The sequence below is a fragment of the Lemur catta genome, chromosome 12, assembly GCF_020740605.2.
Source record: "Lemur catta isolate mLemCat1 chromosome 12, mLemCat1.pri, whole genome shotgun sequence".
Classification (NCBI taxonomy): Eukaryota; Metazoa; Chordata; class Mammalia; order Primates; family Lemuridae; genus Lemur; species Lemur catta.
Window position 1 is genome coordinate 50,817,741 of NC_059139.1, and position 23,689 is coordinate 50,841,429.

Genomic DNA, 23,689 nt, shown 5'->3' on the forward strand with positions numbered 1-23,689 from the left:
TTTTAAGTTTATTTTTTATTTTTTTGAGGCAGAGTTTTATTCTGTGACCCAGGCTGGAGTGCAGTGGTGTGATCATAGCTCACTGCAGCCTCAGATTCCTGGGCTCAAGAGAGCCTCCTGCTTCAGCCTCCCCCAGCGGTTGGGAACCACAGTGATAGATTACATTAATTGATTTCTTGAATGTTGAGCATGCCTTACAGATCACATTCAGTTGTAGTATATAATTCTTCTTACACATTGTTAGATTTAATTTGCTAATATTTTATTGAGGATTTTTGTGTCTGTGTTCATTTGAGCTGTTGGTCTATAGCTTTTCTGTCTTGATTTTTACAACAAGCATTTGTTGAGTGTCGATATGCCAGGTACTATTCTAGTTGCTGAGGCATACAGCAGTGAACAAAGCAAAGTTCTTACCCTAATGGAGCTTATATTGCAGTGTTGGTAAGAACATATAGACAATACAGAAACAAGTAAATATACAGGATGTTAGATGGTGAGGAGTGCTACAGAAAAAACTACATGGAGGAAGAGGGAGAGGAGTAATGGTGGTGGTGAGAAGCTAGCCGTTTTATATAGGATTGTCCAAGAGATTCCCCAATGAGAAGATAGCATCTGAGCAGGGACCTGAAGGAAGTGAGGGAGCCGTATCTGTGGATATCTGAGTGAAGAGTGTCCAGGCAGAGGAAGAAGCAAGTGCAAATGAAATCCCCAGGGAAGGAGCGTGCAAGGAGATCCTGTGGCTAGGACAGAGAAATAATGTAAAGGATCTGTAGATTTTCCTTCTTGAAGTGCCTTTGTCTGTTTTTCGTAGTAGGCTAACAATGGCCTCATAGAATGAGTTAGAAAGTATTACCTCTGCTTCTGTTTTCTGGAAGAGATTGATTGTACAGCATTTGGTATTTCTTCCTTAAATATTTGGTAGAACTCAACTGGTTAACCTGTCTGGGCCTGATGCTTTTGGAAGGTTATTACTTATTGATTCAGTTTCTTGAATAGATATAGGCCAGTTCAGATTATCTTTGTTTTTACTGAATTTTTTTAGTTCTATCAATTGCTGAAAGAGATATGTTAAAATCTTTAACTCAGATTGTGAATTTGCTTTTTTTTCCTTTTTTTTTAATTTTAAAGAGATTTATTCTGAGCCAAATTTGAGGACCATAACCTGGAGCAGCCATGCCCAAGAAGCCTTGAGCAAGTGGACAGTGGACTCTTTGCTTCCCCCCCCCCTTTTTTTTTTTTGCTTTTGCAACCCAGGAGCACAGATTCAAGTTGCCCTGAATATTTGTGCTTTGTCTTTGCTTCCTTTTTTAAATTCGTTCCATTTTTGCTTCATGTACTTTGAAACTCTATTGGTAGATACATATGTTGTATCTTCCCAATGAATTGGCTCTTTTGTCTTTATGGAATGTTCCACATTATCTCCATTAATACTCTGTATTTTGCAGTCTACTTTATTTGATGTTAATACAGTCACTCTAGCCCTGTTAGGCTTTCCTGTTTGCTTTCAACTTATTTATGTCTTTATATTACACTTAATCTTAGCCAGAAGACTGACAAGTGATTGTGTTTTTGTGTTTAAAATTCATCTCTTGTAGGCAGCACATACTTGGGGCTTGCTTTTTTTTAATCTATTTTGATAATCTCTTGCGTTTAAATTAGATAGTTAAGTTCACTTACATTTGATGTAAATCTTGACGAGTTTGGATTTAGGACTGTTTTCTGTTTGTAACCTCTGGTTTGTTTTTTTGGTTTCAGGTATGTACATGGAAATATCCTCTGGTTTTTATTTCTCTTTTCCTCTCTTCCCTGCCTTCTTTTGGGTTAATTTAATGTTTTTAGAATATAACTTTAATCTATTGGGTTTATGGCTATAAATTTCTTGAATTATTTATTCTTTTAGTGTTTGCCATAGGCATTATACTGCAGTTAAAGTTCATATTGTACCACTTCATGTTAAATATAAGAACATGTGTGTATCGGGTTAGATTCATCTCCACCCCTGTCGTTTGTGCTATAGGTGTCATAATATGTATTATAGTCACATACAATATAAACTTCACAATATAGTATTATAATTTTTGCCTTAAACACTCATATGTATAAAAACTGAGAGGAAAAATAGTCTACTTGTTTATTTACTGTTTCCAATAGTCTTTATTCTTTTCTGAAGATCTGAGTTGTCATCTGTATCATTTCCCTTCAACCTTCATAACTTTTTTAAAAAAATAAAACATTTTCTTACAGTGTCTGTCTATAAGACACTAGTTTTCATTTATCTGGGAATATGTTTATTTTATCATTGTTCTTGAAGTATATTTTCTTTCTTTTTTTTTTTTTTTTTGAGACAGAGTCTCGCTTTGTTGCCTGGGCTAGAGTGAGTGCCGTGGCGTCAGCCTAGCTCACAGCAACCTCAAACTCCTGGGCTTAAGCGATCCTCCTGCCTCAGCCTCCCGAGTAGCTGGGACTACAGGCATGTGCCACCATGCCCGGCTAATTTTTGCTATATATATTTTAGTTGGCCAGATAATTCCTTTCTATTTTTTTTTTAGTAGAGATGGGGTCTCGCTCTTGCTCAGGCTGGTCTCGAACTCCTGACCTTGAGCGATCCTCCCGCCTCGGCCTCCCAGAGTTCTAGGATTACAGGCGTGAGCCACCGCGCCCGGCCTGTTCTTGAAGTATATTTTCTTGAATGGAATTCTCGGTTGACAGTTGTGTTTTGTTTTGTTTTCCCTTCTGTTCTCTGTTGATTATTTGAAGTCAGAATTCATTGGTATGCTTGTTCCTCTTACGTATTGTTTTTCTCTCACTGTTTTCAGACTATTTTCTTTTATATTTGATTTCCAGTAATTTGACTATGGTAAGCTTAGTTGTAGGTAACTTTTTGCATTTATTTTCTTGGGGTTCACAGAGCTTTTCATGAATATTTAAATTAGTCTTTCACCAAATTTAGGATTTTTCTTGAAATAATTTTTCTGATCCATTTTTTCTTCTGGAACTCCAATTAAATGTATGTTAATACCTCTTAATACTGTCCCACTGGTCCATGAGGCTTTATTTTTTCTGTTTCAGATTGGATAATTTTTCTAAATTTATCTGCAAGTTTACTGACTCTCAGTACTACCATACTGTATACTTGTCCAGTGAATTTTTTATTTTAGGTATTGTATTTTTCAGTTGTAAGATGTCCTTTTATTTTTTTAGTTTCAGCTTCTACTTTGAGATTTCCAATTTGTTCATTCTTTATGAGTATATTTCCTTTACGTACATTGATATCATTGTAATAACTGCTTTGAAATCTTTGCTATATCCTAATCTGTTTAATCCTGAGGTTGGTCTCCATTGACTGCTTTTTGAGTATTGTATTTGTTTTCTTATAGGTCTGTTAATTTTGGATTATATCCTGGACATTCTGAATGAGATACATTGTTAGAGTCTCTGGATTCTGTTACATTCCCCCGGAGTATTGATTTTTACAGTTTTGTTTTTAGCAGGCAATCAAGTTGATTGGATTCAAACTGCAGACTCCGCCTCTTTTGTAGAAGGCAGCGGCTGAAATATTAAGTTTTTATTCTTTTTTTTTTTTTTTTTTTTTTTTTTGAGACAGAGTCTCGCTCTGTTGCCTGGCTAGAGTGAGAGCCATGGCGTCAGCCTACCTCATAGCAACCTCAAACTCCTGGGCTTAAGCGATCCTCCTGCCTCAGCCTCCCGAGTAGCTGGGACTACAGGCATGCGCCACCATGCCCGGCTAATTTTTTCTATATATATTTTTAGTTGGCCAGATAATTTCTTTCTATTTTTAGTAGAGACGGGGTCTCGCTCTTGCTCAGGCTGCTTTCGAATTCCTGAGCTCAAACAATCTGCCCACCTCGGCCTCCCAGAGTGCTAGGATTACAGGCGTGAGCCACCGCGCCGGGCCAAGTTTTTATTCTTAAATGTTACCTAGATTGCTTAGAACCTATCCTGTGTGTGGATCCAATGATCAGCCAGAGATTTGAGTAGAGTTTATATACAAATTTGGGGTTTCCACTTCTTGAACTGTCTCCTTTTCAGCATTGCTGCCTCATTTTCTAGTTCTGTGGTTGTCCTGAAATCTGTCCTCAAACCAGCAAGACTGTGGGCTTCTGTCTGAGTTTTAGCCACACCTCTTCCCTCTTTTAGGACCCACTGGGACATATCCTCAGGCTGAAAGCCATGAATAAAGAATCAGGTCCTTCCTGCTTCCAAGGGATTGTTGATAACCCCTCTAGTTTCTGCCTACTTTGGTCACTCTGTAGCACCTCCAGGTAGTTTTATAATATTTTGCCCCAAGGTTTGTGGTTATTCTGGGTGGGAAAGTTGATCTGATAGAACTACTCGGCCAATACCAGAAGGGGAAATACCAGAAGTAGAAAATCTCCATATTATCTTTGAAAGTTGGGATTACAGGGGCCTTTAAAAACAGAATGATAGCAAATATTTGTATAGCACTTGTTATGAAAGCACTTTAATGTAGATTATCTGATTTATGATAATTGTTTTCTGCCTATCGTATCATTAACAAAGGGTGTAGGCGCTGCTGCACATTGTGCCAAAAACCTGGACAGGAAATGAATCTGAAGTCTAAATTCAGCATAATTGTACATACAAAATGATGTGATAGCTAAAAGTAAGAAAGTAGGAAGATAGTAATGGAAATTAGGTATGAGAAGGAATAGAAGAATTTTATGCTTTTGGAGAGGTAATAACGTCCCTGGGAAAGTGGAGACCAAGTATAAGTATGTGAAAGTATTGTCTTGCTACATAGTTCTTTCAGTTTTTTAAATGAAGTTTCTTTGGATAGCCTTTTTTCTCTACCTACTCAAAGCTAGGTCATAGTTTACCAGTATCTCCCCACCTCTTCATAGGACCCTTGGTTTTAAATGGTATTGATTTTGTTCTTTTTAAATGTTTATTTGTAATCTTCATAATATTTCACAGTTTGAAATTTTTACAAAACATGTTTGGCTTCTCTTTATTCACTGTAAGCTCTATGAGGACTAGGATCATGTATTTGGATGCCCAGCTCCTAGACCAATGCCTCACATGTATTAGATGCTCAGTCAACAGATGAGATTTAAATGAATGAATGTACACACGTGCACACATGCATACCATACATGGGTACCAAGGAATGCAAATAGTTATAAACATCTGTTATAGCCAGTATTAAACTCCTCAGTAGAGGTGAGAGTTTTGTTTTGTTTTGTTTTGTTTATTTCAGCATATTGTGGGGGTAAAAAGTTTAGGTTACGTATATTGCCCTTGTCCCTGCCCCCCCAAGTCAGAATTTCAAACGTGTCCATCCCCTAGACAGTGCGCATCGCACTCATTATGTATGTATATATCCATTCTCTCCTAGGGTTTTTTTTTGTTGTTGTTATTGTTGACCTTGATTTGGAAGAAGGTGATAGGCGGGAATTGAATGAAGTTATTGAGGAAGTGTTCCAAATTGGGATGAGGAAAGAAATGGCAAGAAGATTTGGGGGAAAACTAAGATAATATTGCAAGAACTGATAAACTACTTTGTAAATGAGCAATGGAGTGGCTTTTTAAAAATTTATTTTTAAAAATTTTCTAATAAATTTGGAGACTAATAGATGGTGGAAAAAATTTTAAAGGGTTAAGCCTAGGCAGGTAGTTTGAAGCCCCAAAAGAATGATTCAGGCCAGTGGTCTTGAATGGTGAGACACCTGAGGCACTGAGACAGTGATAAAAAGAAAGCAGTGCTGTTAGTACCCACTTGCTTCTGTGTTTTAGGGTTCCAAAGTCCCAAAATGATAGGGAGTTCAAAGCAAGTATTTATAGGTTATTATAATTTGTTTTCTTACTAGTGAAACTTTCTTATTCCACAGCTGTTGGATAAGCACAAGAATACAGAGAGCATGGTGGAGCTTCTGGACTTGTATCAGATGGAGGACGAAGCCTACAGCAGCCTCGCAGAAGCTACTACGGAGCTCTATCAGTATTTACTACAGCCATTCCGAGATATGAGAGAACTTGCCATGCTACGAAGACAGCAGATCAAGGTATTTTTTTCCCTTTCTTTTTTTTTTTTTGAGACTAAATAGTAGGCTCCCTATTTGAAAATTCTTGGCCTGGCTGGCCATGCATATTAATTACTAGAGGAGCTTTAAAAAATGGAGATAATCTGGTCCTTTTCCCTCAAAGATTCTAGGTTGGTAGATTTGGGTTATAGCCAGAGCATCTCATTTTTAGGGCATCTCAGGAGGTGATTCTGCTGAGTAGCCAGGATTGAAAATAGCTTAGAAAGTAATTTGGTCTAGTTAGCATAAAGCTGTAAATACACTGGGAGATCCCCATCCCCCCTTCTCCTGTGCTTCCCCTCCTCTTCTACTCCTGTCTCCCTTTTAATGTTTTGTGTACTGTGTAATCTTAGACTTCTTTACCGGAAGTTTTGGGAACATTTATTTTTGAGAAGAACTTGCTAAGAAAGTTGTAAGAATTGAATGGTTGAGCTTCGAGTCCATGACATTTAGTTTTCATGTATAAAGAAGTATGTATGTATTACATTTTTTGAGGCAAACATTTTAAGGGTTTGGATTTTGAGCTGATCTCAAATCATGTTACTACGTATAATTCACATAAAAATGTTGCTGAATTAGGACATTAAAACTGTCTTCGGCTAGGCATGGTGGCTCATGTCTGTAATCCTAGCACTCTGGGAGGCCGAGGTGGGCGGATCGTTTGAGCTCAGGAGTTCGAGACCAGCCTGAGCAAGAGCGAGACCTCGTCTCTACTAAAAAAATAGAAGAAATTAGCTGGACAACTAAAAATATATGTATAAAAAATTAGGCGGGCATGGTGGTACATGCCTGTAGCCCCAGCTACTCGGGAGGCTGAGACAGTAGGATGGCTTGAGCCCAGGAGTTTGAGGTTGCTTTGAGCTAGGCTGACGCCACGGCACTCTAGCCTGGGAAAGAGTGAGACTGTGTCTCCAAAAAATAAATTGTTTTTGCCCCTCCCTCAGTCCGTATGCCCTTCAGAAAAAAGAAATTGTTTTTGCATGGCGGGTTAAATTGGAACATTATGTAAGATTGTATACTTGATGAAAACAAGAGACTAGTCATATTTTTATCCTCCTGGAACTATGAAGCAATCTTTACGCAATGACACTTCTATAGGGCTCCAGGGTCAAACGTTCAGTTGCTGTGATATTGTATGTTGTACTTCTATTTAATAAAACCAAGTGGCCAGCCTGAGCAAGAGTGAGACACCATCTCTACCAAAAATAGAAAAATTAGCTGGGCGTGGTGGCATGTGCCTTGTTGTCCCAGCTACTGGGGAAACTGAAGCAGGATGATCTTTTGAGCCCAGGAGTTTGAGGTTACTGTGAGCGAGGCTGACAGCATGGCACTCTAGCCAGGACAACAGAGCGAGACTCTGCCTTAAAAAAAAAAAAAAAAAAAAAAGCCAATGAAGCAAATTATGAAGGTAATTTACAGCCACATAACTTAAATAATTGTAGCCTTTGTTTCTGTGATTGGAATGTATTTTTGTTACTGAGACTAAGTATATCAATAAAAATGCTTTTCTGGCACAAGCTATCAGATTAGTCTTCTGAATCTTAATTTAGTAAGATCTATAGTAAATTTTGTGTTAGTAAGATACAGAATCAGTGGCTAAAATAGAGCAAGAAATACATTTCACCCTGACAGTCATGCCATTGGTGTGCAGTGTGCTTTGCACACTGAGCTAATCAATCATCAATTTAAAAGCCTTGAGGTAAGGAAGGGAAAGGAAAGTAGTTGAATGTATATATCAAATGTGGTATTATTAATATTTGAATTTATTATAATGGAATATTATTTTCTTCAGGGCAGTTAAGAAGGATATGTGTTGAATTGATGGTGTTATATATGTGTTTTGCAAGTACATTAACTTACAGTCACTTTGATTAGTCCAAATTGTTACTGCTCCCATGTCCCAGAAATGATTGCACTATTTCTGGACCTAATAATGTCTGGTAGGACTCTTCGACAATTCTGGCTGGACTTACTTGGATCTGGGGCTTTCTTTTCATCATGTTTTTGGGAAGCAAACAATCTTGGGTCCGTAAAATCTCAATCTGAAACCTTGGCAAAATATCAAGGGATGAAGCTAAAATTGTGGTTATAGAGAAATTTATAGCTTTAAATTTTCATATTAGGAGCAGAAGAAAGATCTAAAATCAATTGTCTAAGCTTCTACCATCAGAAAAATGAGCAGATTAAAACAAAGATAAATAAAAGTGGGAAAAAATTGAGTGGAAATCAGTGAGAAGGGAGACAGACAATAGATAAAAATCAGTGAAACCAAAACCTGGTTATTTGAAAAACATGTATGTCTCAATGTATTTTGTTTTGTTTATTTATTTATTTATTTTTTATTAAAAAAAAAAAAGTTGAGACAGTGTCTCACTCTCTTGCCTGGGCTAGAGTGCCGTGGCATCTGCCTAGCTCACAGCAACCTCAAACTCCTGGTCTCAAGCAATCCTCCTGCCTCAGCCTCCCGAGCAGCTGAGACTACAGGCATGTACCACCATGCCTGGATAATTTTTTCTCTATATATATTTTTTAGCTGTCCAAATCACTTGTTTCTATTTTTAGTAGAGATGGGGTCTTGCTCTTGCTCAGGCTGATCTCGAACTCCTTACCTCAAGCGATCCTCCCGCCTTGGCCTCCCAGAATGCTAGGATTACAGGTACGAGCCACCACGCCCGGCCTCAATGTATTTTAGAAACCTAGTTAGTTTAATTTTTTTAAAAACTAATTTTAAATCCCTACAGATTCTACAGGTATTAAACAGTATGGGAATATAAATAAGTTTGTGCCAGTAAATTTTACAACTTATATGAAATGAACATGCTTTCTTAATTGACATCTTTCTTAATTGACATCTTTCTAAGATGTAATCTATCAAAATGAATTCAAGGAAACAGAAAAATTTTGGTAACCTTCTATCTGTTAATAAAATATAATTCATAATTTAAAACAAAGAAAACTCTAGGTCCAGATGACATCATTGGAATATTCTCTGAACATTTAAGGAAGAAATAATAGCAATCCTACACAAATTATTACAAAAATAAAAGATGAGAAAGTACTTCTCATGTTATGAGGCTAGCATTTATCCTGATAGCAAAATCAAATGAAAATATTACAGAAAAAGAAAACTGTGTAAACATCTTTTTATGAATATATTAGGTTAATCCCTTTTTTTTTTTTTTTTTTTTTGAGACAGAGTCTCGCTCTGTTGCCCGGGCTAGAGTGAGTGCCGTGGCATCAGCCTAGCTCACAGCAACCTCAAACTCCTGGGCTTAAGTGATCCTACTGCCTCAGCCTCCCGAGTAGCTGGGACTACAGGCATGCACTACCATGCCCAGCTAATTTTTTTCTATATATATTTTAGTTGGTCAGATAATTTCTGTCTATTTTTAGTAGAGACGGGGTCTCGCTCTTGCTCAGTCTGGTCTCGAACTCCAGACCTCAAGCCATCCACCTGCCTCGGTCTCCCAGAGTGCTAGGATTACAGGCGTGAGCCACTGCGCCCGGCCTAGGTTAATCCTTAATACAAACAAAAGGATGCAGTAATCTATAAAAAGAATGATGTACTGCGATCAAGTAGGGTTTATGCCAGAAATACAAGGATAGTTTAATATTTAAAAATCAATCAAGGTAGTTCACCATACTATCAGAATAAAGAGGGGGAGACCCCAGTGTTTTATTTTTACAAATGCAGAAAAGCATTTGACAAAATTCCGTATTCATTTGTGATTAAAACACTCAACGAATTAGGAAGAGGGAGAAACTTCTTCAACCTGATAAAGGACATGTAGGAAAATGTATTTAACATTATATATTTTTTTTTTTTTTTTTTTTTTTTTGAGACAGAGTCTCACTTTGTTGCCCGGGCTAGAGTGAGTGCCGTGGCATCAGCCTACCTCACAGCAACCTCAGACTCCTGGGCTTAAGCGATCCTACTGCCTCAGCCTCCCTAGTAGCTGGGACTACAGGCATGAGCCACCATGCCCAGCTAATTTTTTTGTATATATATTTTTAGTTGGCCAGATAATTTCTTTTCTATTTTTAGTAGAGACGGGGTCTCATTCTTGCTCAGGCTGGTCTCGAACTCCTGACCTCGAGCGATCCACCCGCCTTGGCCTCCCAGAGCTAGGATTACAGGCGTGAGCCACCGCGCCCGGCCTAACATTATATTTAGTGGTAAATGACTGAAATCTTTCCCCCTAGGATTTAGATCAAGGCAAGATTACCTACTCTGACCACTTAAATTCAGTATTATTCTGGAGGTCCTAGCCAGTTCAATAACACACACACACAAAAAAAGGTACTTAAATTGGTAAAGTAAAGCTGTCTTTATTTGTAGATCACACTATCATTTATATAGAGAATCCTAAGGAGTCTTTGAAAAAGCTACTAGAAATAATATGGAAGTTTATACAGTTAATGGGATACAAAGTCAGTACAATTTCAATTGTATTTTTTGGTCTTCTAGATATGAACAACTGTAAATTAAATTTTAAAAAATATTTTCCTTATTGCTGAACACAAAACTCTTAGGAATAAGCTTTATGAAATACATGAAAGTCTTGAACACTAAAAATTACAAAATTTTGCTGAATTTATAGCGAACCTAAATAAAAGTCAAGATAGACAATAGATTGTAAGATTCAGTAATGTTTATATGTTCTCATTTAATTGGTCTGTAGATGAAAATTTTCTGCAGTAATTTTTTTATTTTTAAATTGACAAAATTATATTTATGTACAACATGTTTCAAAATATACATTGTGTGGAACAGCTAAATAGAGCTAATTAACATGAATTACCTCACTTCATTTTTTTGTGGTAAGAACACTTAAAATCTACTCTTAGTGATTTTAAAGAATGCAATATATTGTTATTAGCTATAGTCACCAAATTGTACAGTAGATCTCTTTCTTCAGTATCACTAGAGCATCAAGTAATGTACAGGTCTCTTGAACTTATTCCTTCTATCTAACTGAAATTTTGTATCCTTTGACCAATTATCTCCCCCAACTCACCCTGGTAACCACCATTCTACTTTACTTCTGTGAGTTCAACTTTTTTGTTTGTTTGTAACATTCAGCCAAAGAATGAGAGTTCAAGTGAGGTAATGCAGTATTTGTCTTTCTATATCTGGCTTGTTTCACTTGATGTAATATTCTTCAGGTTTATTGATGTTACTGCAAATGACAGGATTTCCATCTTTTTTTTTTTTTTTTTTTTTAAAGAGATGAGGTCTCGCTCTGCCATCTGGGCTGGTGTTCAGTTTCACAGTCATATAGCTCACTGCAGCTTCAAACTCCTGGGCTCAAGGAATCCTCCTGAATAGCTGGGAGTATAGGCAGATGCCACTGTGCCCAGCTAATTTAAAAAAATTTTTTTTAAGAGACTAGATCTAAAACTCCTGGCCTTGTGCCATCATTCCACCTCAGCCTCCTGAGTAGCTGGGATTACAGGCACGAGCCACCAGGCTTGGCTTGGATTTCCAGCTTTTTAAAGGCCGAGTAATATTTCATTGTGTTTATGAGACACCTTTTCTTTATCCATTCATTTGCTGATGGATACTTAGGTTGGTTTCATATCATGGCTATTGTGAAAAATACTGCCTTGAACATGGGAGTGTAGGTATCTCTTTGACTACTGATTTCATTTCCTTTGGATATATACCCAGAAGTGGGATTACTAGATCATATGGCAGTTCGGTAGTTTTAATTTTTTGAGTAACCTTTTCCTTTTCCATAATGAAAATACTACTTTACATTCCCACCAGCAGTGAATTAGGGTTTCCTTTTCTTTACATCCTCATCCACACTTCTTATCTCTTTTTGACAATAGCCATCCTAACAGGTGTGGGGTGGTAGATCATTGTGGGGTTTTTTTTTTTTTTGAGACAAAGTCTTGCTCTGTTGCCCGGGCTAGAGTGCCGTGGCATCAGCTTAGTTCACAGCAACCTCAAACATCTGGGCTCAAGCGATCCTTCTTCCTCAGCCTCCCGAGTAGCTGGGACTACAGGCATGTGCCACCATGCCCGGCTAATTTTTTTCTATATGTATTTTTAGTTGTCCAGCTAATTTCTTTCTATTTTGTGTAGTAGAGGTGGGGTCTCGCTCTTGCTCAGGCTGGTCTCAAACTCCAGAGCTCAAACAATCCACCTGTCTCAGCCTCCCAGAGTGCTAGGAATGCAGGCGTGAGCCACTGCTCTTGGCTCCCTAAATATATTATTTAACAAGAACTTACATTCTAGGGGTGATCAGCTAGCATTTAATCAGGAGGGCCACACACCCGAAGCAACTACTATAAGCACTTCAGAAGCTATTCCTATTAGTCCTAAAGGTTTTATATGATGAATGTTAGAAATGGGCTCTTGTCCTTGAAATTGGTAGTATTTAATATATGTGACCTGTCTTAAATATTTTGGGGATATTCCCATCCTGTATAACAGGGCATAGGATCTAGTAAACTCTATATCCTCTTCCTGGAATGGCTCTTATGGTTAGAGTCAAGTCTGGAATTGATTTTGGAGGATTTTAATTGCCTAACTTTGACTGTAAGGTTAACAGTTGGGTGGGTGTGGTGGCTTACGCTTATAATTCTAACACTCTTGGAGGCCAAGGCCAGAGGATTGCTTGAGGTCAGGAGTTCAAGATCAGTCTGAGCAAGACCCCATCTCTACAAAAAAAATAGAAAAATCAGAATGACTTGAGGTCAGGGGTTACAAGACCAGCCTGAGCAAGAGCAAGACCCTGTCTGTACAAAAAAGAAAAATTAGCCAGACTTGGTGGCATGCACCTGTCCTCCCAGGTACTCAGGAGGCTGAGGCAGGAGGAGCCCTTGAGCCCAGGAGCTTGAGGTTGTACTGAGCTATGATGACATCATTGTACTGTAGTCTAGATGACAGAGCAAGACCCTGTCTCAAAGAAAGAAAAAAAGTTAACAATTATGCCTTCAGAGTATTGATGCATCTACCTGAAGAGAGCCTTTTATGGAACATGTGGTTGAAGCATCTAGAGGAACACAGAACTGGGATTTCACTAAATACCAGGTAGATTATATGACCTGTTTTCACACTGCTAACAATTTTGTCTACTAAGTGTTTACTTACTAAAACAATGAAAATCAAGGTAATGAGATCCTATCATATACCCTAAAATGAAATTCTGGCACTACCAAGGGCTGGTGGTGGATGATGGAATGAGTGGAATTCTCAGACTTTGCTAGCGGAATTTTAAGGTGATGCAACCACTTTGGAAAACAGGCAGTTTCTTCAAAAAGTTTTTTTTATTAATTTTTTTGTAGGGATGGGGTCTCACTGTTGCCCATGCTGGAATGCAGTAGCACGATCATAGCTCACTGTATCCTTCTATTCCTGGGCTCAAGTGATCCTCCTGCCTCAGCCTCCTGAGTAGCTTAGACAACAGGCACGCATCACCACACCCAGTTTTTTGTTTTTTTTTTTGTTTTTTTTGTTTTTTTTTGTTTGTTTGTTTTTTTGTAGAAAAGGGGTCTGGCTATGTTACCCGGGCTGGCAAAAAGTTAAAACATGTATGTTACCTTACAACTCAGCTGTTAGACTCCTAGTTATTTATAACAGAAATGAAAACATCTGTTCACAAAAAGGACTTGTACACTAATGCTTACACCAGCTTTATTCACAGTAGACCCAAAGTGGAAGCAACTCAAGTAACCATCAACATGTGAGTGGATAAGCAAAGTGTGGAATTTCTCTGTACAGCTGTGCATCACTTAACAGGGAGATTTTTCTGAGAAAAGCATCCTTAGGCAATTTCATTGTGTGAACATCTTAAGAGTGTTCTTTCACAAACCTAGATGGTATATCCTACTTCATACTAGGCTATACGGTATACCTGCTCCTAGACTACAAACCTGTACAGCATGTTACTGTGCAGAATACTGTGGGCAACTCTAACACAATGGCAAATATCGGTGCATCTAAACATATCTAAACATTGAAAACGTACAGTAAATATATAGTATAAAAGATAATGATATATCTGTATAGGGCACCTAAGCTGATCTGAGTGAGTCAATGAGTGAGTGGTGAGTGAATGTGAAGGCCTAGGACATTGCTGAAGGTTTGTAGACTCTATAAACACTGTACACTTAGGCTATACTAAATTTATAAAAAATTAATTTTCTTCAATAATAAATTAACTGTATTTCACTGTAACTTTTTAACTTTTATTTTCCCTATCCTGCTTTTAATTTTTTAACTTGTAATAACACATAGCTTAAAACACAAACACATTGTCCCACTATGCAAAAATATTTTCTTTATATCCTTACTCTCTAAGCTTTTTTCTAATTTAAAAATTTTTTTTCTTCATTTTTAAACTTTATTAAAAACTAAGATACACACATACATTAGCCTGGAACCTACTCAGAGTCAGGATCATCAAGATGTCATTAAGCTGTACGGATTTTTCAGCTCCATTATAATCTTATTGAACTTCTGTCGTCTGTGTGGTTCATTGTTGACCGAAATGTCCTTATGTGCTACATGATTGTAATAGAATATTTCTTAGCAATACAAAGGAATGAACTGATAGATACAAAAGGGGCAGTCTCAAAGTTGTTATGCTAGGTCAAAGAAGTCAAATACAAAAGAGTGTAGAATACATGAAGTGGGACAGATTGCAAAGGGGTGCAAGGAATCTCTTGGAGGTGATGGAAATGTTCAGTATCTCGATTATGGTGGTTGTTTGAGGATGTATATCGTGGTCAAAACTCATTGAATTGAACACTCTAAATAGATTCAGTTGGTTGTATGTAAATTAAGCCTTAATAAAATTCTTATAAAAATTATGCTGATGAAAAGAACATAAACTGTATAATACATTTATATGAAATTCTAGAAATGGTTAATGTGATCTGTACTGACAGAAAGTTGTTGCTTGTGTGGGTCAGGGGAAATTGGGGGGGGTGGGGAACAGATAATAGAATCCTCTGTGGAAGTATTCTCTAAGTCTTGAATTTAGTGGTTAAATGGGTGTATAAATTTGTCACAATTAATGAAAATTTACACCTATGAACAGTGCCTTTTGTATGTAACTTATACTTCAATAACAGTGATTTCTTTAAAAGACAAAAAAGTTAATTGAGAAGAATGGAAATGATTATATAAGCAGCACACAAAATGGGGTGATCAACAGTGCTTAAAGATACATGGAAAAAGAGGGACTATCCAGGGTCTAACTATGGAAGAATGAGTAAGAATTCAGTAGAAAGTCGGCACATGGGTTTGTACTGGAGACTGGAATGGAGAATATTACAGATAGAGATATGTGAAAACAGAAGTGGTACAGTAAACAGACAAGGTGCTTGTGCTTTCATTCCAGCAATGTGTTATTGGCACCAACTGAGTCACCAACTGAGTCCCCACACCATTGGTAGATGCTAACAAGTAGCATGATTGGGATTCAATCACACGTGTGTCTGATAGCAAAGCCTCCTGGTTCATTTATACCTGAGGGTGTGAGATGTTTGGTATGCCTTGGGTCTAAGGTCTAAGGATTTATAGACAATGAGAGGAAAGGTGGTAAGCAGCTAGACTGCTACAACATTCCATGGAGGTTGACCATTACTCTTTATTCTCTTTATAAAGAACTTGAATTCCAGTGGTTTCATTAACCTAGGTATTAAAGAATGATAGGAAAGAAGTTAACTTGACTTCCCAAATGTATTATGTATTTCTATTTTTACATTTAATATTTATTATAACACTAACACTTAATGTATAATATTTTCTATTAAATATATTCTAATATAGTCTTGGTTATTAAAGTTATATAAATGGAAATTAAGAAAGATCTTTTACTAACCCCCTGTCTCACCTAATAAGCATTAAACAGCTCCTGCTTACCTGGTGCTATTTTAGGCCAGGAAGACGTTCTGAGATGGATACTCCTTTAGGGAGCTAAGTACTACATTGGTTCTCAAAAATGTGATCACCTGACTAGTAACATCAGTATCACCTTGAACCCTGTTAGAAATAATGATTTTTGGGTCTCCCCTGAGATCTTTACCGAAATTTTAGGAATGGAGCTCAGTATCTTTTGTTTTAACAAGGTTTCTAGGTGATTATGATATACCTACTGAAGTTTGCGAACCACCAGCCTAGTAAAATAGGACTTGAAACAGCTTAGGGATTTAAGCACATGAACTGAAAGCTGTAATTTTTCTGGGCCTCACTTTTCTTATCTATAAAATGAGGTTTAAACTAGATGATCCTCTAGATTTTTAAACCTGGTATCTTTAACGGGTCAGGGTCAGTTAGTGCATTGGAGTACTGATCATCTTCCTGATCAACTGTAAGCACTTTAAACAGACTGTCCAAGTTATTTTTAATACTTACTAAAAGAGAATAAGCCCCTAACTGGAAGGCATCCACAGTTCTTCCTCTTGTTGCCAGTCACCTCATTTTGCCAGTTGTCTCCTAGTTAAATCTTGACTCACCCCTACTTCATTTGTTTCACTTGAAGTATCTAAGTTGAGTTTCCCCCTCCTGCTATCCCAGTATTAGCCAGGAATAACACAGTAAGTTCCTCATACAAAAGCAGTATCTAAGCAAGTGATAGATTTTGTAATAAGTCCATGCCAGGAAGTTTGTATATATAAACTAGTTTCACTGTCCTAGCTACCTAAACTAACACACAGTTTTTTTCAAGTTAAAAACAGGCACTGCTTTCTTTCTAGCACTGAAATTAAAAACAGAGGTGTCATTGTTTTTAGCACATGATCCAGCTGACCGTTGCTATACATCTTCAAATTTGCCAAGTTAGGAAAAGAACTTAGTATCTTTGCTTAATGTCTTAGGCACAATAAAATAAGTTTCTTAACAATTGGCTGCAGTATTATAGCTACTATGTTTGAAAAGTCAGTTTAAACAGCATTCAAAAAGCATAAAGCATGTCTGTGGTCTGTATATTTGTGACTGTACATGGATAGTGAAGCTAAAGATAGTGCTCCAACAGAAAAGGACAACTTATTTTCAAGTAATTGCCACAGGATTTAAAAAAAAAACTTTCCTCTGCAAAAAAGCCATAATGCAAGTTTTGACCTTATTTTTTTTCTTTCTTTTCTGTTGATAAACAGTACAGTGTTTAACTGTGGAAATGAAAGTGCCTTCTGTCTTAATGTTCTGAGATTTTTTTGAATTTTAAGTGATATTTGTTTATTAAATTTCGTAGGGTTTTTTTCTTCTTTTTTTCAGTAGACATTGCAGGCTTGTTGTATCTGTTGGGGTCTGATTAGACAATCAAACTAGTTATTCCAACAGAAGGAATTTAGTAAAGAATTGTTAACTAGGTACAAAGTTGTTGACTAGATAATTAAGAACATAAGAAAATAATTCTAAGATATTTTAGAGGAAGCAATTGTAAAAACAGCTACCACTCCTATGGTTGGGTGGGAATGATTAAAACTCAAGCGTTAGAAGAGGGGCTCTGTGGAGCTGACCTCTGAAGAATAAGGCATTGCTTGCCTAGTTCTCTCAACGGAGAGACCCAGATCTGTGAGGGTGGCAGGGACGTTTGTCTTCGGGCAGGGGGCTGCACTATGAGACTAGGGTTGAAAAAACTGCAAGCTGGATTCTGTTACTGTGACAGGAAGGAACTGGTGATGTTGGGGTAAAGAAGCAAGTCTGGGATGGTATTTACAGGAACAGCAAACAGAGATGCAGACACGAAGAAATGGGTCTCTTCTAACCCCTCCTGTTGGCAAAGCCTAAATGTGATTTGCAGATGGACAACCGTAGCATACCAAGGAAGAAGAATGAACTTGGAGGTGATCAATAAGAATTTATATACATCTTCAAAAGTTAGGGGGAAAATTTAGTCACCTCTCTTAAGGTCTTAGGTGTAGTAAACTATGTACAGATCTTTAACAGTTGGATGGACATTATAGTTACTGAGTTTTAGAACTCAGTTAAAGGCCGGGCATTGTGGTGTGAGCCAGTATGTAGTCCCACCTACTTGCGAGGCTCAGTCAGGATGATCATTATGATCATGCCTGTAAGTAGTCACTACACTCCAGCCTGGACAATAGTGCAAGACCCCCTCTCTCAAATTCTTTTTAAAAGCTAGTTAAAAACAACTTAAAAGCATACCAAGCATTTCATTTTCTGTATATTTGAATATATGAAGGTGGCAAAGGATAAGTTATCTTCATATTAAAGAATTTAGACTTTCTTGTCAAAATGCTGTAAGTTCTCTCATTTCCATTTATATTTTCTTTGCATTGTTAAAGTGTGTGAAGTTTGAAAAGAACCTCTGTCAGTGTCCCATTTAAGGCATTAAAACTTCTGATTTATAGTATTAAATTTCTATCCCATACTTGCAAATATTAATCTTATGCTTTTTAAGATGTTTTAAAATCAGAGATAATTGCAACAAAAGAAAGTACTAATTATACTGATTTTGTTAAGCAATCAAGTACTCTAGAATTCCTTAAATCTAAGTTGAAGTCTAAATATGCCACTTACTGCTCAAAATCCCACAGTGGTTTCCTGTTAAATTGAGTACACACTCCTTAGCCTGACATTTAAAGACCACCTCATGTTATCACAACCTATGGTTTTAGTCTTATCTCTAATTACTTTTATTTGTTTCTCTTGAAAGAAAGTAGGCTGGACTGCTTTCTCTCCCTTAGCATGCATAGAACATAGCTGCCTCTACGCTTTTGCTCAGGTTGGTCCTTGATTCCTGCATGCCTTTTTGATGGTTCTTTCTCTCCACATACTCCATATGTACCTTTCAAAATACCACTCCCTAAGCTATCTGCAATTATGAACCTCAGTGAAGTCTGTCCTGATCTAAACAACTAAATATGTTATTTCCCCACAATACCTTTTATTTTTCTCAAAGGTTTTAAAATACTCTTATAATTTTTACCCAGAGATACACATCAGCATCTTAAATACCTGGCTACAATTCAACTTGTTCTTTAAGAATCCATTTATTCATTATTCACTTTTAGAAAGTCTGCCCAGACTTTGCATCCTAACCTCTATACTTGGTGTTCCCTTGGTATCTTAGGCACACTGCGTCCTGATGTTTTCTTTTTCATACTTTAGTTCTTCGAGTGTGGTTGTCCTCCATTAGGCTGAATATCTTGCTATCCCTGGTGCTTAGCATGATACTGGCACTGAGCAAATGTGTGATATTAATACATGATTGTTTTGAATGGTTAATTGAATGTTAAATGATTTGGTCAAAAGTCTAAAGTTAATAAGTAACAGCCATGTCTCCTAATAATAAGACAAATTTCTATACCATAGATACTTGTCCTCTTCCCACCCTAATCATTAGATTGTAAGTGTCTAGGGAGGATGTGTCTTAATCATATTTATGTTCCCTGAAATACCTAGCAAAGAGGTTTCTTTATTCGAATATATAATTGAAATCATTTCCAGATATTAGCTCAGGGAAAGTCTAAAAGAGAAAAAAAGTTAACAGTATCCAGTGTGTATTTAGGTTAGACTCCTGCCACATGAGGTTGGAGATACAGTAATCATCTTCTGAGATTTAAAAAATAATCCAGTCCAAATGAATAAGGAATTAGATATCAAAACCGAGGCTGCCACAACTGGCTTAGTTTTCTTTGCTTGGCACTGTTTTGCTCTTGTTGCAAGTATCTAGCAGGCCAGTGGCTCTCAGCCTGCTATATGCTATTTATCAACACTCAACCTGCTCTACAATCTCCCATTGTGGTAGGACAAAAAAACAAAAGCAAAAGACCCACTGGTAAGCCCAATATCCCCTCTTAGGTCCACCACTTTCCCACCCTGTTCTCCTCTCATAATCAATTCTTGGAAGAATGCATATTTATAATATGCCTACATTTCTCTCATCTCATTAAAATATATGGAATTGAATTTTTTTGTTCATCTCAATCATTCAGGAGAGATTGTAGATTGCCTGGTTTATGCCAGGCAGTATGCTACTGGAAAATAGAAAAAAAAAAATGGAACCTGTTCTCTAACAAGGGGAAACAGCCAATATTTTCAAGTTCACAAGATAATAATATAAAGTATGATTGTGGTAAGTACTGTGAAGGAAACGTTCTAGCTGTTGCACTGAAGACTGTATAAAGGAAGAGCCAGGGAAGGACTCCATGAAGTTGAGATCTGAAGATGTGATGGTAGTTAACAGGCAGGCAAAGGGAGTTTGCCTGTTACTCTAAAACTCCTGTTGCTTAGTTCAGTAATCTTCACATTGTTAGATCCACGGATGCTATTCGTCATTCTGCTCCACCTTTAAACAGTGTGACAAGGTTAATTTCTCCTCCTTTGAATCTTGCTCCCTCTTTGATTCTCCTCTGTCTCTGGCTTGGTTTCTGTAATCTTTTCTTCACCCAACTTCAGAGTGTTGGAATTCCTCAGGGCTCAGTTATGAGCCTTTTTCTCATGACTTCCTTAGGTGGCCTCATTTGCTCTTATGCCTGTAAATGTCTTTTATGTGTCAGTGGTGCCCAAATTTATATCTCTGGCTGCTACAATTGCAAAGTTAAACTGAACACATGCAAAATTAAATCCATGGTCTTCTCCCCTTTGAAATCTACTACTCTACCGTTGTTTAATATTTAAGGAAACTCTTTCTTTTCTTAAATGACAGTATATTGTTGCTTTAAAACTAAAACCTACTTTTAAGTTTCCTCTGGCTTAAGGGTGTTAAATTCCAGGTGATTAAACTTTCATTTTAGACTATCTTTTAATTCTGTGTACTGCATTGCTTAGAGAATATGGGTTGTATTTTTGCTTTAAAATTTCATTACAAATTTTTAGTGGCTTAATTATACTTGATCAGTGTTTTAAGTATGCAATGGATGGGTTAAAATTTTGCCTGGTTTTTTTTTAAATTATTCTAATAATGTTGTTACTTCTCATTTAATTTTTGGCAGTCTTGTCTCTGTATATGGTAAATCAGGATTGTGTACATACAAATGGTGCGTTGCTGTTTTTACTGAATTGCACCTTTCTTTTATGTTAAAATATACCTGTGTAGTGTTTTGAAACATACTTTTATATTAATATTGTCTCTTCTGTGAATTTTGTTTTAGCATTCACCTCATCTGTTCCTGTCCATTATTTGATTTAAGTAATGCAAAGCTAGTTTTGTCTCTCTTTTTAAAAATTTTATTTACTGGTTTATTTATTTTGAGATGGGAATCTCTCTCTCAAAAAGAGTTGGAGTGCAGTGGTGGTGTGATTATGGCTCACTGTAGCCTCTAACTTCTGGGCTCAAGTGAATCTCCTGCTTCAGCCTTCCGAGTAGCTGGGACTACAGGTGTGCGCCACCATGCCTGGATAATTTTTCTATTTTTTGTAGACATGAGGTTCTCACTGTATTGCCCAGGCTGGGCTGGTCTTGAACTCCTGGCCTCAACTGATCCTCCTGCCTCCAGCCTCCCAAAGTACTGGGATTATAAGCATGAACCACCATGCCTGGCCTTGTCAAATATTTATAGTATCATTGTTAATTCACTTGTTTTGTAAACTAATAGCTTCTCCTCTAGAACATAGAAAAACAAGCACTCTTTGTTTTAGCAGCAAGCAAGCTTGGTGTGTGAACGTTCAGTAAATGTTTGAGGAGTGAGAGGAAGGAAGGAAGGAAGAAATGAACTTCTTAATTTTCCACTTTCTCTCTAAAGATTTCCATGGAGAATGACTATTTGGGACCCCGAAGAATTGAGAGTCTACTAAAAGAAGATGCTGACTGGCAGCGGAAGGCTCACATGGCTGTACTGTCCATTCAAGATCTTACTGTCAAATATTTTGAAATAACAGCTAAAGCTCAAAAAGGTAAGTTTCTCAGTAAAATTATCCTTGTTTGGGTATTTTTGAAAATGAGTGGTTAAATATTTTCTGTTTGGAATATTTATAAGGAAAAATAAGTATATAAAGATCACTCGTAATCCTACCAGTTAGAGACCACTATTAGCATATTAAGGGATAGCCTTTCAGTCTTTTTTTTTTTTTAATTTCCACAGAGACTGTGGTGACTTAGTGTTTTCTAGGCACGTATATATACAAATACCCCACCTTTAAATAAATGGAAGAGAGTAGAGAATATAGAAATACTCACAAAAATTTGTATATCAGATATACAAATATTTGATAAAATAAGTCCATGGAGAAACAACAAATGATGTTAGAACAATTGGCCATTTGTATGCAGGAAAATGATAAACCTTTTACCTTCTGTGAAGATGAATTCAAAATGAATCATAGATCTAAATGTAAAATGTAAAACTGTTAAACTTCCAGAAGAAAAAATAAGAGAAAAATCTATTTCCTGAGTTACGTGATTCTGTGTAACGTAGAGTTGGGGCAAAGTTTTTATCAATGACATGAAAACTGTAAAACAAAGTGATAAAAAGCACAAACCATAAACAAACTTGATAAAATAGATTTCATTAAAATTAAAAAATTACTCTGCCAGACAATGTCAAGAGAATGAAAAGACAAGAGAGTATTTGAGAGAAAATATTTGCAAATCACATATCTTGACAAAAGGGCCTGGTATCCAGAATGTATAAAGAACTTTCAATTCAACAATAAGAAAACAATCCATTTAAAAGATGAAAAAAGGACTTGGACAGACACTTCACCAGAGGATGGTAGCAAATAAACATAGGAAAAAAAGTTCAGCATCATTTGTCATTATAGAAATGCAAAGTAAAACCGCAGTAAGGTATGACTGCACACCTATTAAAATGGCTTAAGTAAAAATTACTAACAATACCAAGTGCTCGTGAGCACGCAGAGTAATCGGGACTCTTCCTGGATTGCTGATGAGAATACAAAATTGTATAGTCATGCTGGAAGATGATTTTGCAGTTTCCTAAAAGATAGTTACCATGTGACCCAGAAATCCCACTCTTGAGTATTTGCCTTAGAGCTGTATGATAATTTTAAAAATAAAATTTAAATAAAGGAGAAATACTACATTACATTAAGAGTAGTCTTTTAAACAACTTTAAAGATGCCTTTCCCTACTGTAAACTTTTTATGAGAGCTATGTACTTAACCTTTGTTTAGAGTCTGCTTTCTAGATACACTTGTCTCTAATGTTTAAAAAAACTCTTCTTTTAGAAGAGGAGTAAAACATGCCTTTTATTTTCTTATACAGAGCCAGTTTTGACCTAATTTTGCTGTGTTACTGTTTAACTGTAAAAAACAAACAAAACCCTTGAGTCGGCCTGATTCCTTTAAAAATGGATTTAACGTGATATCTTTTTTTTGTTTGTTGGAGACAAGAGTCTCACTCTGTTGCCTGGGCTAGAGTGCATCAGCCTAGCTCGCAGCAACCTCAAACTCCTGGGCCCAAGCAATCCTCCCACCTCAGTCTCCCGAGAAATACTTGGGGTATTCCAAACATTCCACATTCACAAATAATTTTGGTTACCTTCATATTCCTGAGCTGTTTAACAGTAATACCAAATGAAGTGAACAACAGTTAAATATAAGCATCGGTTTCATCAAAAGATGTTGGAAGGCAAAGTATCAAGTAGGTATTGTAACCTGGGACTGAATTAGGGCAGAGGGCTGCTCCAGACATGCTCCTGAAGTGGAGAGCAAGAGAAGGGGCTTCAGATTATTGTGATTTTGT

At 36.9% G+C, this 23,689-nt stretch overlaps 1 protein-coding gene across 2 annotated transcripts in view; it reads left to right on the plus strand.

Annotated features, from left to right (window-relative positions):
• JMY (junction mediating and regulatory protein, p53 cofactor) overlaps window positions 1-23,689 on the plus strand; it is an 81,255-nt gene that overhangs the window by 18,475 nt on the left and 39,091 nt on the right. For both annotated transcript variants that reach the window (XM_045566186.1, XM_045566188.1), the window contains exons 2-3: window positions 5,871-6,044; window positions 21,729-21,879. In XM_045566186.1, coding sequence (XP_045422142.1) covers window positions 5,871-6,044; window positions 21,729-21,879 — 325 coding nt within the window. The remainder of the gene's footprint in view (window positions 1-5,870; window positions 6,045-21,728; window positions 21,880-23,689) is intronic.